General features: G+C 33.8%; 1 protein-coding gene and 1 non-coding gene across 3 annotated transcripts; both read right to left on the bottom strand.

The window, feature by feature from the left end:
• Positions 1–4,568: 4,568 nt before the first annotated feature.
• TRNAH-GUG lies at positions 4,569–4,640 on the bottom strand. The gene has a single exon. It is a non-coding gene; the product is annotated as a tRNA-His (tRNA).
• A 1,827-nt stretch (positions 4,641–6,467) lies between these two features.
• On the bottom strand, positions 6,468–10,267 carry LOC110113485 (myb-related protein 2-like). 2 transcript variants are annotated; one of them, XM_020846094.2, is made up of 7 exons: positions 9,965–10,267; positions 9,669–9,879; positions 9,499–9,575; positions 9,367–9,430; positions 8,897–8,984; positions 8,743–8,812; positions 6,468–7,445 (listed from the first exon to the last, which is right to left on the bottom strand). In XM_020846094.2, the coding sequence occupies exons 2-7, from the start codon at positions 9,871–9,873 to the stop codon at positions 6,735–6,737; spliced, it is 1,215 nt and encodes a 404-aa protein (XP_020701753.2). In that variant the 5' UTR covers positions 9,874–9,879; positions 9,965–10,267; the 3' UTR covers positions 6,468–6,734. The 2 variants fall into 2 exon arrangements, with proteins under 2 accessions (XP_020701753.2, XP_020701752.2); XM_020846093.2 differs by having other exon boundaries at positions 9,669–9,876.
• Between the last annotated feature and the right edge of the window lie 2,189 nt (positions 10,268–12,456).

Below are 12,456 nucleotides of genomic sequence, written 5' to 3'. Positions count from 1 at the left end.
GGTAGCTTTAACAAATTACCATTTGTTTGATTTTTTTTTTAAAAAAGAAACATGTTAATATTATCCACCGTAGCTTCTAAAAAAATTACTTCCTCTACAATAGTTTCACAATTGCCTTTAAAAAACGCTACAACCATTCCAAACAAGTTCCTAGTATATAAAATGTTGTTTATATAAATAGATTTACGTATCATTTTATATACCTAATGCATCAAACAGCATTAATCTCTTCTTTGTAACAACTTTCTTGACTATTTTGCTCATAATAAATCTTTAATATGAGTATTTTAAATTAAAATATGATTAAAGTCGATATCTAAATTAATTTTCTTCCTACTTTTATTAGAACGCGTTGACGGTTTCTGAACTTCCAAAGCCACAAAACTTTTTATAGCTTCGGCAGTTTGCTGTTAGGTCGCATATAATGAAGGCTTTGAACTTTAGTTGGTCGGTGATTTGGTTGAAGAGTTTAAAGCTTGGGAGTCCAACCTTGCACTTTGGATGAATTTTTTTAGGTAAAAAGGTTTAACGTAGAACAGCAGGACGTCAGTTAATAAAAATATTTGAGAAGTTAGAGCTTGAAATTCAGATTTTGTTTGGGATTTTTTTTTTTCTTCTTAAAACAGTTTTTTAGCAATTTTGTTTTTGCTGATTCTTAAAATAATTTTTTAGAAAAAAAATTTTAATTTGCAATAAAAAAATCATCTTAAATGAAGCCTCGGTTCATCCAAGAAGTAGATTTTTTTTTTTTTTGGAGTATAGCTAGCACTTTTTTCTGAATGAAGATTGCATGCATGTAGTGTTCTACGTAGCTGGAATACATGGATACGCATGGATTCTTGTATGATAATTCTTTAATATATATTACTTTAGTTGGTGAAAAACAAGTACCAATAATTCAAAATCATTTGTTCATCACATTAGTGTTTTTTTTTAATTTAATATATTTAACAAGTACTAAGAAACATGAAGTAGTTTAGGTTTTTTGTCTTTAATGATTTGTTTGGGTTAGCTTTCTCACTATTTTATTTTTCAAATGACAATAATAATTTTATTTGGTTGTTAGTTTTAAGAAAATTTGTGATGGGAAACTGCTATTTATAATTAGAGTAGCTAATACGTAATAGTTTTAAGAAAACAAACTATTCAATTCTTAAAAAAATAGTATTTTTATAATATCAAGAATAGTGATAAAATAATTACTTTCTCTATTGTAGTTTTACATCTATCTTTAAAAAGTATTGTAGCCGTCCCAAATAAATCCTAACTCTAGCTAGCTATTACATGATGGCTATAATATTTTTGTTTAAATATATATAAAAAAAAGGCCACAATATTTTTGTTGAATAGTACTTTGGATATGTTGATCCAAAAGAATAGTGATTCATTTTTAGAAATTTTATTTAACCAAGTATTAATATTGATGAAATTTTCATACTTAAAAATTTTAAATTTATATATAGTTTAGACTAAAATTTCAAAGTCAATTTCAAGTTCAGCTAAATTTTATTTTTGGAAATATAGTTAAGATATATATATAGTGCAATTTGACGATATTGAGAACAACTAATTCATAGTCCAAATCAATCTAAAGTTTTGTTTGTTAATTTAAATGTTTCCTAAAAAATATTATGATATATCTCTTGTTGAACATTTTTCAAAAGAAAATTTAAAATAAAGTGCAAATACTATAATCTAAAAAAAATTGCAACTGTTCGAACCATTGCATTGATAACAATCTGATTCGTGTTGAAATGATTGAATTGGAGAAATGGTGCTTCCATTTTCAAGACTTGTTTATTCTGTTCTTGTTACTGCTGTACTTGTTTTATGTTCAGGTCTTACCCTGGCCGATTGCTTCATATGTTCAACCGCATTCACCTGTCGTTGCAGCTACTAAAACTAACAGTACTAACCAAGCCAAGTTAATGGATTTGTTAATCGATCCACGTAAATTTACATTTTTCAACAACTATTTCATGGATCCACATGCGAGTGAGCTGTTTTATATTTGACCTTCGAAATAAAAATCAGAAATCTGAATTAAAAAACTTCGAACCACAACTGCAGCGAGCTGCTCCTCCGCTACATTTCTGCAACTCATAGATTCTTCAAATATAATATATATTTATACAGCCAGCTCTCTTCTTCATTGTTAAATGAAGCTGTTGCGCGAATCTTCTTGTAATCAATCCACCATGATTTCTTGCATGTTTACATAAACAAAAATGGAAGAAGTACAGAGATAAGGCGGACCTGCTCCGTGCTGGGTGTATGAGTGTTTCTGCCTGAGCTTGTCGTCTTTGTTGAGAACAAGAAGTACGTTGAAGACTTGGTCGCTCAGCTAAATAAGCCACTAATTTGGCAAAATAGTGGACTTTATTATACTGAGGGAAAGAGAGGCGAACTAGCACCTGAGTGGTTGGATGGACGGCCGGTATTGAACCCCTTGATCATGGACCGTTCGTCAGGCATTTGGAGGCCTTAGTGATGTCGGAATTCAGTGATCTTAGGCTCTTTGGATTCGTCTCGTCGAGCTGCTCGATTCGAGTATAAGATCGTTAAAATCGAAGACCGTTTGGTAACTCAAATTGTGATATGAAGCTTCCAACAGCGCTTCGGGTCCTTGATTTGGGCTCGTATTGAGTCGAATTTGGTGTCGTTGAGTTTGTATTTCTGAGACGCTCAATTTGACTGTAAGCTCATTGAAATCAGAGTTCAGGTGCTCCCGGATTTAATTTTTGAAGTTCCCAATTTGATTTTTGCCTTGAGATTCGTGCCCGATCAAGATTATTTCATGATGACGTATCAACTATATTATGCATTATTGGGCAAAATAGAAAATGATTATCACCTACACAATATAATATCTGTCGTAAAATGTAAGCTGTCTTTGATATCACCACTATCCACCAAAAATAAATCCGTACGACATATTATATTTGTTTCTCAATATACTATAAAAAAGTTTCGCTTTGTTGTGTTGATTTAATCAAAGAATTAGTTATGTTGTTTCCATTTGTTGGGACATTTAGATTAATTAAGGCAGACTCACACACATATCATATAGACAAGATTCGAACCCAAGACATCTTAGTTGGTAACCCAACAGACCAAAGTGAATTGTGTATACTCAATTTAGCCTCTAGAACACTTCTTCATGATATCATAGTTGCCAATGTAAATGCATTCCTCCTACTCTCAAAATAGACCAATCGACCTCATCCTTTCTTGTTTAGGACCTATCCTTTAAGTTTAGCAGCATGATTAAAGAATTGTTGTAGTGGATGATTAATTGAAATCTTTGTTTTGTTCATTTTGAATGTTGATTTCCTGACTACATAATAAAGAGTAGAGAGTGTCAAGATCTATGGGATTTAGGGACTTGTGAATTGCAGTTTTAAAGGAGTTGTATGTCGGTTGAAGATGTCGTTCAAGGGTGTACCAAATTTCTTGAACCGTAGAGGAGTAAATGACATACGGAAAAACGAAAGGTGAGATGGTGGCGAACAGAGCAGAGATCAAGTTGCGATCAATTAATTGCCAGAGGTTGTAGTCCGAGTTGGAGATGTTGGTTGGACAGATTGTAGCCTCGGTAAGATGTCAATGAAATTTATTAGCGGAGAAATGTTGGAGGAGTTGAAGCCACCATATGGCATAATTGTTATTTGTGAGTTGTGTGAGAATAATATTTTTGAGATTCAAAATAAAAAATTTTAAGGAAGTTGGGATGGTGAATTCATTGAGGGAGACAGAGAGATGGAGGCAGGAGGGAGGGAAGAAACTGATTCTTGATTTGGCATAGCCAGAGGCGAGTTTTAGTGGAAAGACGACAAATCCAGTGACATAGAAGAAGAGAGGCCGAGAGTCCTCTTTGAGATCTGATTTCCAGGGATCACTTCTTCTGTAATGAAGATTTTTCAAACCACTGATTTGATTTTGCTGAATCGGGAGAAGATCAAAGAGGGGTAGAGAAGATTTCTGATATTCTTGATTCCTTTGAGCAAGACAAGCTAAGAGAGCAGGGGGGGTCTGATACCATGAAAGACCATCGACTAGCTCATACAGAGAAAAGGAAGAGAGATGTAGAAATGCAACATATTATGTATATTGATAAAGTATAATACATGTAGGTATTTATAGGTAGTTAGAAGCAAGAAAATGAGAGAATGTCGTTGCGGTAAGCCACGTCAACATGATGACGTGGATGATATTTTAACACAACCTACTTTTTTTTTTGGATGAGAAATGATCAATGCCTTTTGGCATTCCAAATTATTATTATTTTTCTTAAGGATTCAACAATTGTGTTATGAAATTCTCAAATTAGTATACAATAATTCTTTTGTTTTGAAAATTTGCTTCTCTTAGGCTTTGTTTATCTTATTGCTTGATTTTTTATATTTCAACTACAGTTCCAATTGACTATTTTTTTTTCATTATTTTAAAAACTTGTTAAGTTAGAAATTTATTTTCTACAATAAAATATTTATTAAAATTTTTTAAAGAAGTAAAAATAAATTTGCAGAGAATGGCGAAAAATGTAATTAAGACTAAAAGGTACATACTGTGGCTGCTGGGATTCGAGCCCAGGTCTTCACGGCCACAACGTGAAATTCTTACCACTAAACTACAGCCACTTAGATGATGATTAGAACTTTTTTAATTATTTATACTGACTCACTGAACTCATTTATTTCACTTAAAAAATTATGGCATTTAAATCTAGCTTGAAATTACATAAAATCTATCAGAGAATTCCGTGCAAGAATGATTAGAACTTTTCTAATTATTTATACTGACTCAGAATTAACACTGAACTCATTTATTTCACTTAAAAAGGTATGGCAATTAAATCTATGAATGATTGTAGTTCTATTCATGATACAGTAATATTATAAACATAAACTTATATCATGACATGAACATACTAATAGATACAAAAAAAAAAAAGTATTCAATTCTATTTTTCTTTTATATTTTATTTGATCTTCAAGTGAAGCTCTTGACATCTTGATAGGAGGTGGTCACTTTCCTCGTTATTCAGGGCGAGAAGTGTTTAATGAATGGGTTTAGCCTTGAAATTATCATGTATAATGAGACCCAATTTAGGAGCTCAAGACAAGGGCCCTCGTGTTATTGAACTTCTTCACTATATGAATTGAAGGTTGATTGTTCTAGTAATTAATGTGAGATTGATTGCTATGGTGTCGCAATGAGTACCGTTATCACGAAAAATGGAGTTGCTTTTCTGCATTTATCATGAAAAATAATTTAAGTATCGATGGAAGCCCATGAAGAAAAGATAGAACTGATGTAGAAGTTTACTTGCTCACACTAAACCTAACATTATAAGGAATTTTATGCCTCATTGAGTAAGTACATTCTTACATCTTTGATTGCTTAAGTGTATCTTTAGGTTAAGGGGCTGTTTGGTAGTAGGATTTAGGTCACATTTGAGCAAATTTCAGCCAAACAGCCTAAAATGCAAAACCAAATCTCATGGCAAATGAAAGCCGCCGTAGATGGAAAATTCCGCCTTTTCGTACTTAATCCTGGATTTCTGAAATCCTGTTTTTTGTTTGATTTATGAAATTCGTTGGTTAGAGAGGAAGAGTCCACTCATTAAATCTGTTCTATAGCCAAAAAGTCATATGAGATTTAATAGTATTTATCATAAATGTTACCAAACAATTTTCATGATTTAGGCCCCTCAGGATATCCGAAATCCGGATTTAGCGGATTTACGAAATCCTGCTTAAATTAAATCCTTGGCGCTACCAAACAACCCCAAAGATTCCAAGCCTGCTGCACTAAGCAAAGAAAGTCTATATCAGGCTCAATAATGCAATATAAGTTACTCTGTTACTGCAATGTTTTTCTTTGTTACAGATGCACATCATGTTTCCATGGAGGAAGGAATTCTATTCGCGTTTGGGTGTGCGTTGTCTGCGTGCATGAGTTTTTTATTCAACTTAACAACTTCTTCATGATCTATTACATGTTTCTTCTTGATTTTGTGTGAGTCAGATGTGCAAAGTCATCTGTGCTGAAATTTGAGTGTTTATATACCAGTTCTGATGATTATCAGTAAGGCTTTGTTTGGGACGGCATTCTTATTGCTTCTTAAAGTAGTTTTTTAGCACAAAAATTAAATTTTTTTTACTAGAAAGCTGCTTTAAGAAGCAGTAAGAAAGCTGTCCCAAACAAAACCTAAATCAGCTCTTACAGATTCCTTTCTTTCAATTCACTGGTTAGCAAACAACTTGTCTAAGAATTAAAGGTCCTTGTTACGTTTAGGCTTCGTTTGGGACGGCTTTTTACTGCTTCTTAAACGAGCTTTCAAGTACAAAAATTTCAACTTTTGTATTTTAAAGTTATTTCAAGAAGCAATAAGAAAGACATCTCAAACGAAGCCTTAGTGACTTCATTCTAGTCCAAAATTTGCAACCACAATACTAACAGGCTGAATAACTGTATTTCCTCATAAATTCTTTGTAAACTCATTTATACAAATTTGCTCAGTTCTACCAACGAAAATGGCTTTGAATCACCATTTCCATGCTCATAAGTTACCACTGAGCTCAATTATTGGCCTGCAAACGTGAGATACTAAAACTGATCCTTCTTTATTTCCTATATGTTTAAACAGTAAACTGGAGGGAGCATTTAGTTACCTCTGCGTAGGAGATAATAAAATGCTGTTAGCTTAGAATACTAGTTCTGTCAAAGTGCTAGCTCCAGCTGAAACAGTTGAGATCAAACTCTTTGTAATCTGGAGCAGTAAGGTTGTTGGCATCTTGAACATTTAGATCCAGTTGTCTCCTAGCACAAGTTAGTCCATAATTATTGAACATCTTTGGGTTTCTTTGTTTGAACGAAGATCTTCTATTACCTGGTTGTTCAAGATAAGCTTCCTGATCCTCCCTTTCCCCATGGCAAGCTTTGGTCATGTTGCTTCCTTTTGCAGTCTCTTTTTGAATGGAGTCTCTTTCCACTGGCAAACCACCATGGCCTGAGTCTTTCACCATAGTTTGGGAAAAAATTCTGTGACCATTCAAAAACTCTCCACACCAGGTGGATTGGATCTGTTCAAGTCTTGAATTCTTCTCCATTTTTGCTGTGCTTGGTGATAAGTTGCCATGGTAAGCTCTCAGAATCATATTGGATCCTTCACATGTGGTCAAGCAGCTATCAACGGAGCAGTCAGCAAACTGGGCTGCATTTCCATGGAAGCTATGCAGATCAGGAATTTCCTCTAAGCCTGTAAATGCATTTGTACATTCCTTTGAAGCCTTTGAGACAAGCTCAGAGACCTGTATTTTGGTAGCTTCAATGCCCACAGTGCCCAAGTTCTGCTTCCCAAGAGTTATTTCAGCTTTTTCTAGCACTGATTGTAAGTACTTTCCCTGGGCTTCTATTCGCATTTGCAAATGTCGTTGCACCTATGTTGATATTGATAGAGAATGCCTTTAGGTTTGAAACAGTTATCATACTCAGATTCTGAGAAAATAACAACAAAGTTTAAGGAATTATATTCCTATCAGAATTATTGTGAATCCTTAAAACAGACTTATTTCATATTACTGGAAAGCTTGGACTCTATTTGGAGTGGTTTTTTGTGAAAAAAATGGAAATGAAATATATTTCACTAAGCTATTTTCATGCAATGAAATTGTTCCTCACCAACAAAAATTTCTCTAATCCTAATGTCAGTACACCGTTGATCTACTTTCCACCATAGCCGCTAAGATTCAATGTTCTGCTCCATACTCACCAAACCTAGCTCCCCCCTTACTCAAGATCCAGTGATCAATTTTGACATTACATCTCCATGAGTGTCCTATTTTTCTGACATGTATGAAACATCATACTTCTTGAAAGCACATCCTAAATGTTACCTTTCATATGACCCATGTATAACTTGAGAATCAACTTCTTGATGTTCTAAATAAATGACTTTCAGTCACTTTTGTATATTAAGTATCATGATTGGAAAAAGCAAATTGTAAAATTGATCCTAAATGACATCTTAGTTATTCATCTTATGATGATGATGATGATGATGATGGATGATGATGTTAATGATGATATAAAGCTTCCATTGCAAGATAACTTGTTTGTGTGCTTTTCATTTACCAATCATACTTCATATGCCGTTAGTCTGCAACTATAACAAGTTTATAACTATTATGTTATGTAAATAAGATGGATTATGGTTGAAAAGTTTACTCATCGTTTCCACCATGAGAGCCCTCTCAGTTGAAGATATGATATTTTGACATTCAAGTTTAGTTCTTCTCTAATTGTTCTAAGGAATACAGTGTGAAACCCTTTAAGAAAATAAAATTAAACTTTAAAATATTAATACGTCTTTTCATGTAATGATTGATATTTGAAATTTCAAAATCAAGCATGTAACGGTTGAAATTCAACGGCTGTATTTTTTTTTTAAATGGCAGAAGATTATAGTTATTTTTGTTATATTTTCTGTGCTTTGAACTGTTGTGGTGATAGCATAGGGTGGATCCATAATACGTTGCTTAAAATTTTTATTAGCAGCTGGGGTGGACCCTTCTTCCAATTACTTTGGATGAATGTATGCCTTTTGTTCCTTGATTTTGTTCTGAGATGAACTTTGGAATTTATATAAATAAATACATATTTTGTGAAATAAATATAACATCCGAGATCCGAGCCAAATTGAAACCTTGATAACTAGTTTTGAAAATTGATTTTTACCTCAATTTGCTCATTCAATCGTCTTTGCACCTCTATTTGCATCTGAAGTGCCTCACTTATCTTCACCGGTCTGACAATCAAAACCACATTGTTAAAAGAAAATCTCTTGATTTCAACAAAAACCATTGTTTATAAGCTTCTGTTTAGTTCTTACTTGCTGCCATGGGAGCCAGCATTCATTTTGTTTACTGTGGACACACTACCTTCGGTTGTTCTGTCTGGTGCAGCGATAGGACCTATCACTGAAGGTATTCCATGTTAAAATCTATTAGGCGTCTCCAGAAGAAAATCTCATTTTTCACTCCAAAATACAGTCAAATTAAAAAATGGTGTGATTCATCTCCAACCGAACTCCATTTTGCTCCCTTCTCAGAAGATAACCGCCTTTCTCATCTTTCACGCATTTCTTTGACAAATACGGAAGAGACAAGAAAATAACGCAGGTGAACAGTGCCACACCAATATTGGCATCGCACTGTTCACCCACAACCAAATACCAAAAGTTTTGCCGTTCGGCTGGAGCTCTCGAGCGACGCCATTCATGTGTTTGGAGTTCGGTTGGAGATGCCCTTATATCTCTTCATAGGCTTGACTCTTTAGCATATTTTTACAAAACTTAATTACCATTTCTCATGGCCCAGCCGGCGCCATTAGCTTGAACATGGAGATTCTTGCTGAGCCTGTATTTCTGAATTTCGAAGGAGTAATTACTATTTTTGTTCAAACACAACAGCGAATCTAATGAGTATTAGTTACCTGAAGATGGCTTTTAAGGTGATATAAAGTGAGTCCTGGGATGTCCATAAGCCTCATGACTGTTTTTGGTGTAGCCTCTACAAAATGGAAAATCATGGATCAGTCAAAAAAATCATATTTTTTGCTTCACTGTCTGAATCATTCTCTGCCTTTCTTTTTCATATACTCACTCTCAGGTCCACCAAGTTGATTCACTGCTTCCACAAAGCGCTCATGGAGCTCAGGAGTCCATTTTAGTCTAGGCTTTGCGTCAGTTGAGAGAACCAAACCTGAGTCTCCTGGACAAGTTTCTGCTGCAAGAAACAAATTTCTTTCTGCAGGAAATGATGTCCTGTATGAAATGAGGCTGTTTCCTCCATGGTTAAGATGATACATTTCCTGCTTCCAAAAAGAAAAAGAAAACTTATAATTAATCAAAAGGTGTAAAGATTATCGGGCATAGATCCGTTGTTGCTTTGCTTTCTACCTCACAAAACCTGTACCGCAAAGTCTGATCTTCTGAAAATCTGATTTGCTTCAATAATAGCTTCCCTGAAAGCTAGTAGAAAGCTAGTACCAGAGTATCTTCTCGACAGGAAAGCTAATTAGGAGCTGCTTCAACCTCATCCTGGTGGTGAGTTTGCAACACAGGCACTCCTTATAAGGCAGTTTTCTGGGAATCTGGAATCTGTGGAAGAAAGAACCTGAGTCGATCTGATCTTCTTAGCATTTCAAAAAGAGATATCGTCCATGTTGCTTTGGGTATCTATGAACTCTTTTGCTACAACTTTTTTGGTCAATTCCAAGACCAAAACTTCCATTCGAATTCTGCACGATAAGCTCATTATTTAACACCTTCAACTTGTCATCTATATCGAATATATCCACTTTGAAAACTTTCATTTTGTTCATCTGGTCCCCCATAGGAAAAGCAGATATTCTATTCTCCTTGAGAGAATTTTCTGAGCCAAGGGCTGTCCTTCGATGTCCAAGTTTCTGTAAGCTCTAGCTAGGGAGCTTTAGGGTCCACTTCACGTGAAAAACTTTGTTTTCTTTTGTCCTTGAAAGGACGTTTTTGGTGTTTAAATGTTGATTCCTTGAGAATTCTTAGTTATATAATCAATAGCATTAGTTATTGAAAGGTAGCATATGTTGGGTCTTTCATCATAATCATTATCTTTTCAATTGTTCTTATTGAACATTATGGGTTCGTTTGGGACATCTTTCTTAATGCTTTCTAAAGCAGTGTTTTAGTTAAAAAAAATTTCTTGATTTAGAATTTTTTGTACTAAAAAGCTGTTTTAGAAAGCAATGAAAAACTGTCTCAAATGAAGCCTATGTGAGATGTTAAACTTATTCTCTTATATTCTTCAGTGTTAATTTCATCTGTTTATTTCATTAGCGCATTTTCTACTATTGTTTGATGTTCGAATCATAACTTCTTTAAAATATAATGATTTGGCCGTCGATGGTTCTTAATCACGAACCGAACATTTGAATTCATATAACATACATAGTCTAAGTATAATTTTATAAAAATTATGTTCTTCAGTTTCAATGTTTTTCCTATGGGAGGTCTTTGATGTTAGGCAAATTGAATAGGATCCAAGTGGGTAATGCTGGAACTAGTTGTTAGTTGGAGCCAGATGAAAGAATCTATTGACTGGATGCTTCTGGAAGAAGAATAAATGGATGTCTTATAAAAAAGAAAGGGAGAAGTTCTCTATAAGATGATTCTCCCAAGGGAATTCATGATAGAAGGAATTGAATATGGAATAAGCATGCATGCTTTCCCTTTTGTTTCTTTTGTAAAGTTGGGTATTTGTTCAGATGGGGAAAGGAAACCAGTCTAAACCTTTGATGTGCTTAGTTTAGAAGAGAAGAACTAATAGATGCTTCGTTTGGGACCATTTTTTTACTGTTTCTTAAAGCAACATTTTTATTTTGAACTAAAAAGCTGCTTTAAGAAGCAGTAAGAAAGTTGTCTCAAACTAAGCATAAATATTATACGATTGTTCATAATGGCGCAGATAATTTGACTTTGATGATTAGTTAATTATGTTGATAGGGTGTGTGATAGTTCCTCTACCTACACTGTATTAATAAATACAAAAGAAAGCTGGACAAAATGCGCTAATAATAAGAGCTTGTGCATTATTGTTGAACATCATCTCTCATTTGTCTTCTTATTTTAAGTTAATATCAACTAAAAACAAAATTTTGTTTGGGACTATTTAGTCATGAATAATATAATTTATATAATATGAACAATGTAGTGAGATAAAGGCTTGATGTTGTAATATGAACAACATGGAAAATTATGTAGGATTGAAGATTATTATGTAAAATTTACACTTTTCTAAACCACTTCAACGCTTTAAAACCATAATCGAGTTTAAGTCTAGATGATATGCATGATAGGTGAGTTGTTATTTGCTTAGGAGCAACGAGTTTATGATTCATAAATGCAAATTAGGGTTTATTGAATATGCTAGAGGTTTGAATGCACCTAACTAATGTAATTCAAAATATTTTTACTAACTTCTAAAATTTTTTATATGTAATAACGTAAATCTACATGACAAGTTTTCTAAGAAAATATAGCGGCATAACCACCATGCACCAACAAGAATAGTAGGCTTGACCTCATCACTTAGGCTGCCCCTAGTTTATCATTGGCGTGTGTGACTTTAGTGTACATAGTAGAAAAAGTGAATATGCATGTTATGCTCGCAAAAAAGTAAATGTGGGTGTTTTAAATGATAAAGTCACATTAATCTTGAGAGTCTAATTTGTATTCAGGCTAAATAACATGCAACGCCAAAAAAACTTGAAAACACAAACAAGTTCTCATTCGCTATCATATATAACAAATCATCACAACAATGGGTCTATATGGAAAGTAATGGCAATCATGCTCCATCAACACAAACTTGAATTTCTCTCTCTCTCTCTCTCTCTATATATATATATATATAT

The sequence above is a fragment of the Dendrobium catenatum genome, unplaced genomic scaffold (genome assembly GCF_001605985.2).
Source record: "Dendrobium catenatum unplaced genomic scaffold, ASM160598v2 fragScaff_scaffold_273, whole genome shotgun sequence".
Taxonomy (NCBI): Eukaryota; Viridiplantae; Streptophyta; class Magnoliopsida; order Asparagales; family Orchidaceae; genus Dendrobium; species Dendrobium catenatum.
This window is presented reverse-complemented; position numbering and strand designations above follow the sequence as displayed.

What these genes read in the sequence shown, in the direction of transcription:
- LOC110113485 (XM_020846094.2), bottom strand. Translation starts at nt 9,873, where the DNA reads ATGTATCATCTTAACCATGGAGGAAACAGCCTCATTTCATACAGGACA. An exon ending in CGGCTGGGCCATGAGAAATG is followed by an intron (nt 8,985 to 9,366) that starts GTAATTAAGTTT and finishes GAATACCTTCAG; the next exon opens with TGATAGGTCCTATCGCTGCA. An exon ending in GATTGAATGAGCAAATTGAG is followed by an intron (nt 7,446 to 8,742) that starts GTAAAAATCAAT and finishes ATATCAACATAG; the next exon opens with GTGCAACGACATTTGCAAAT.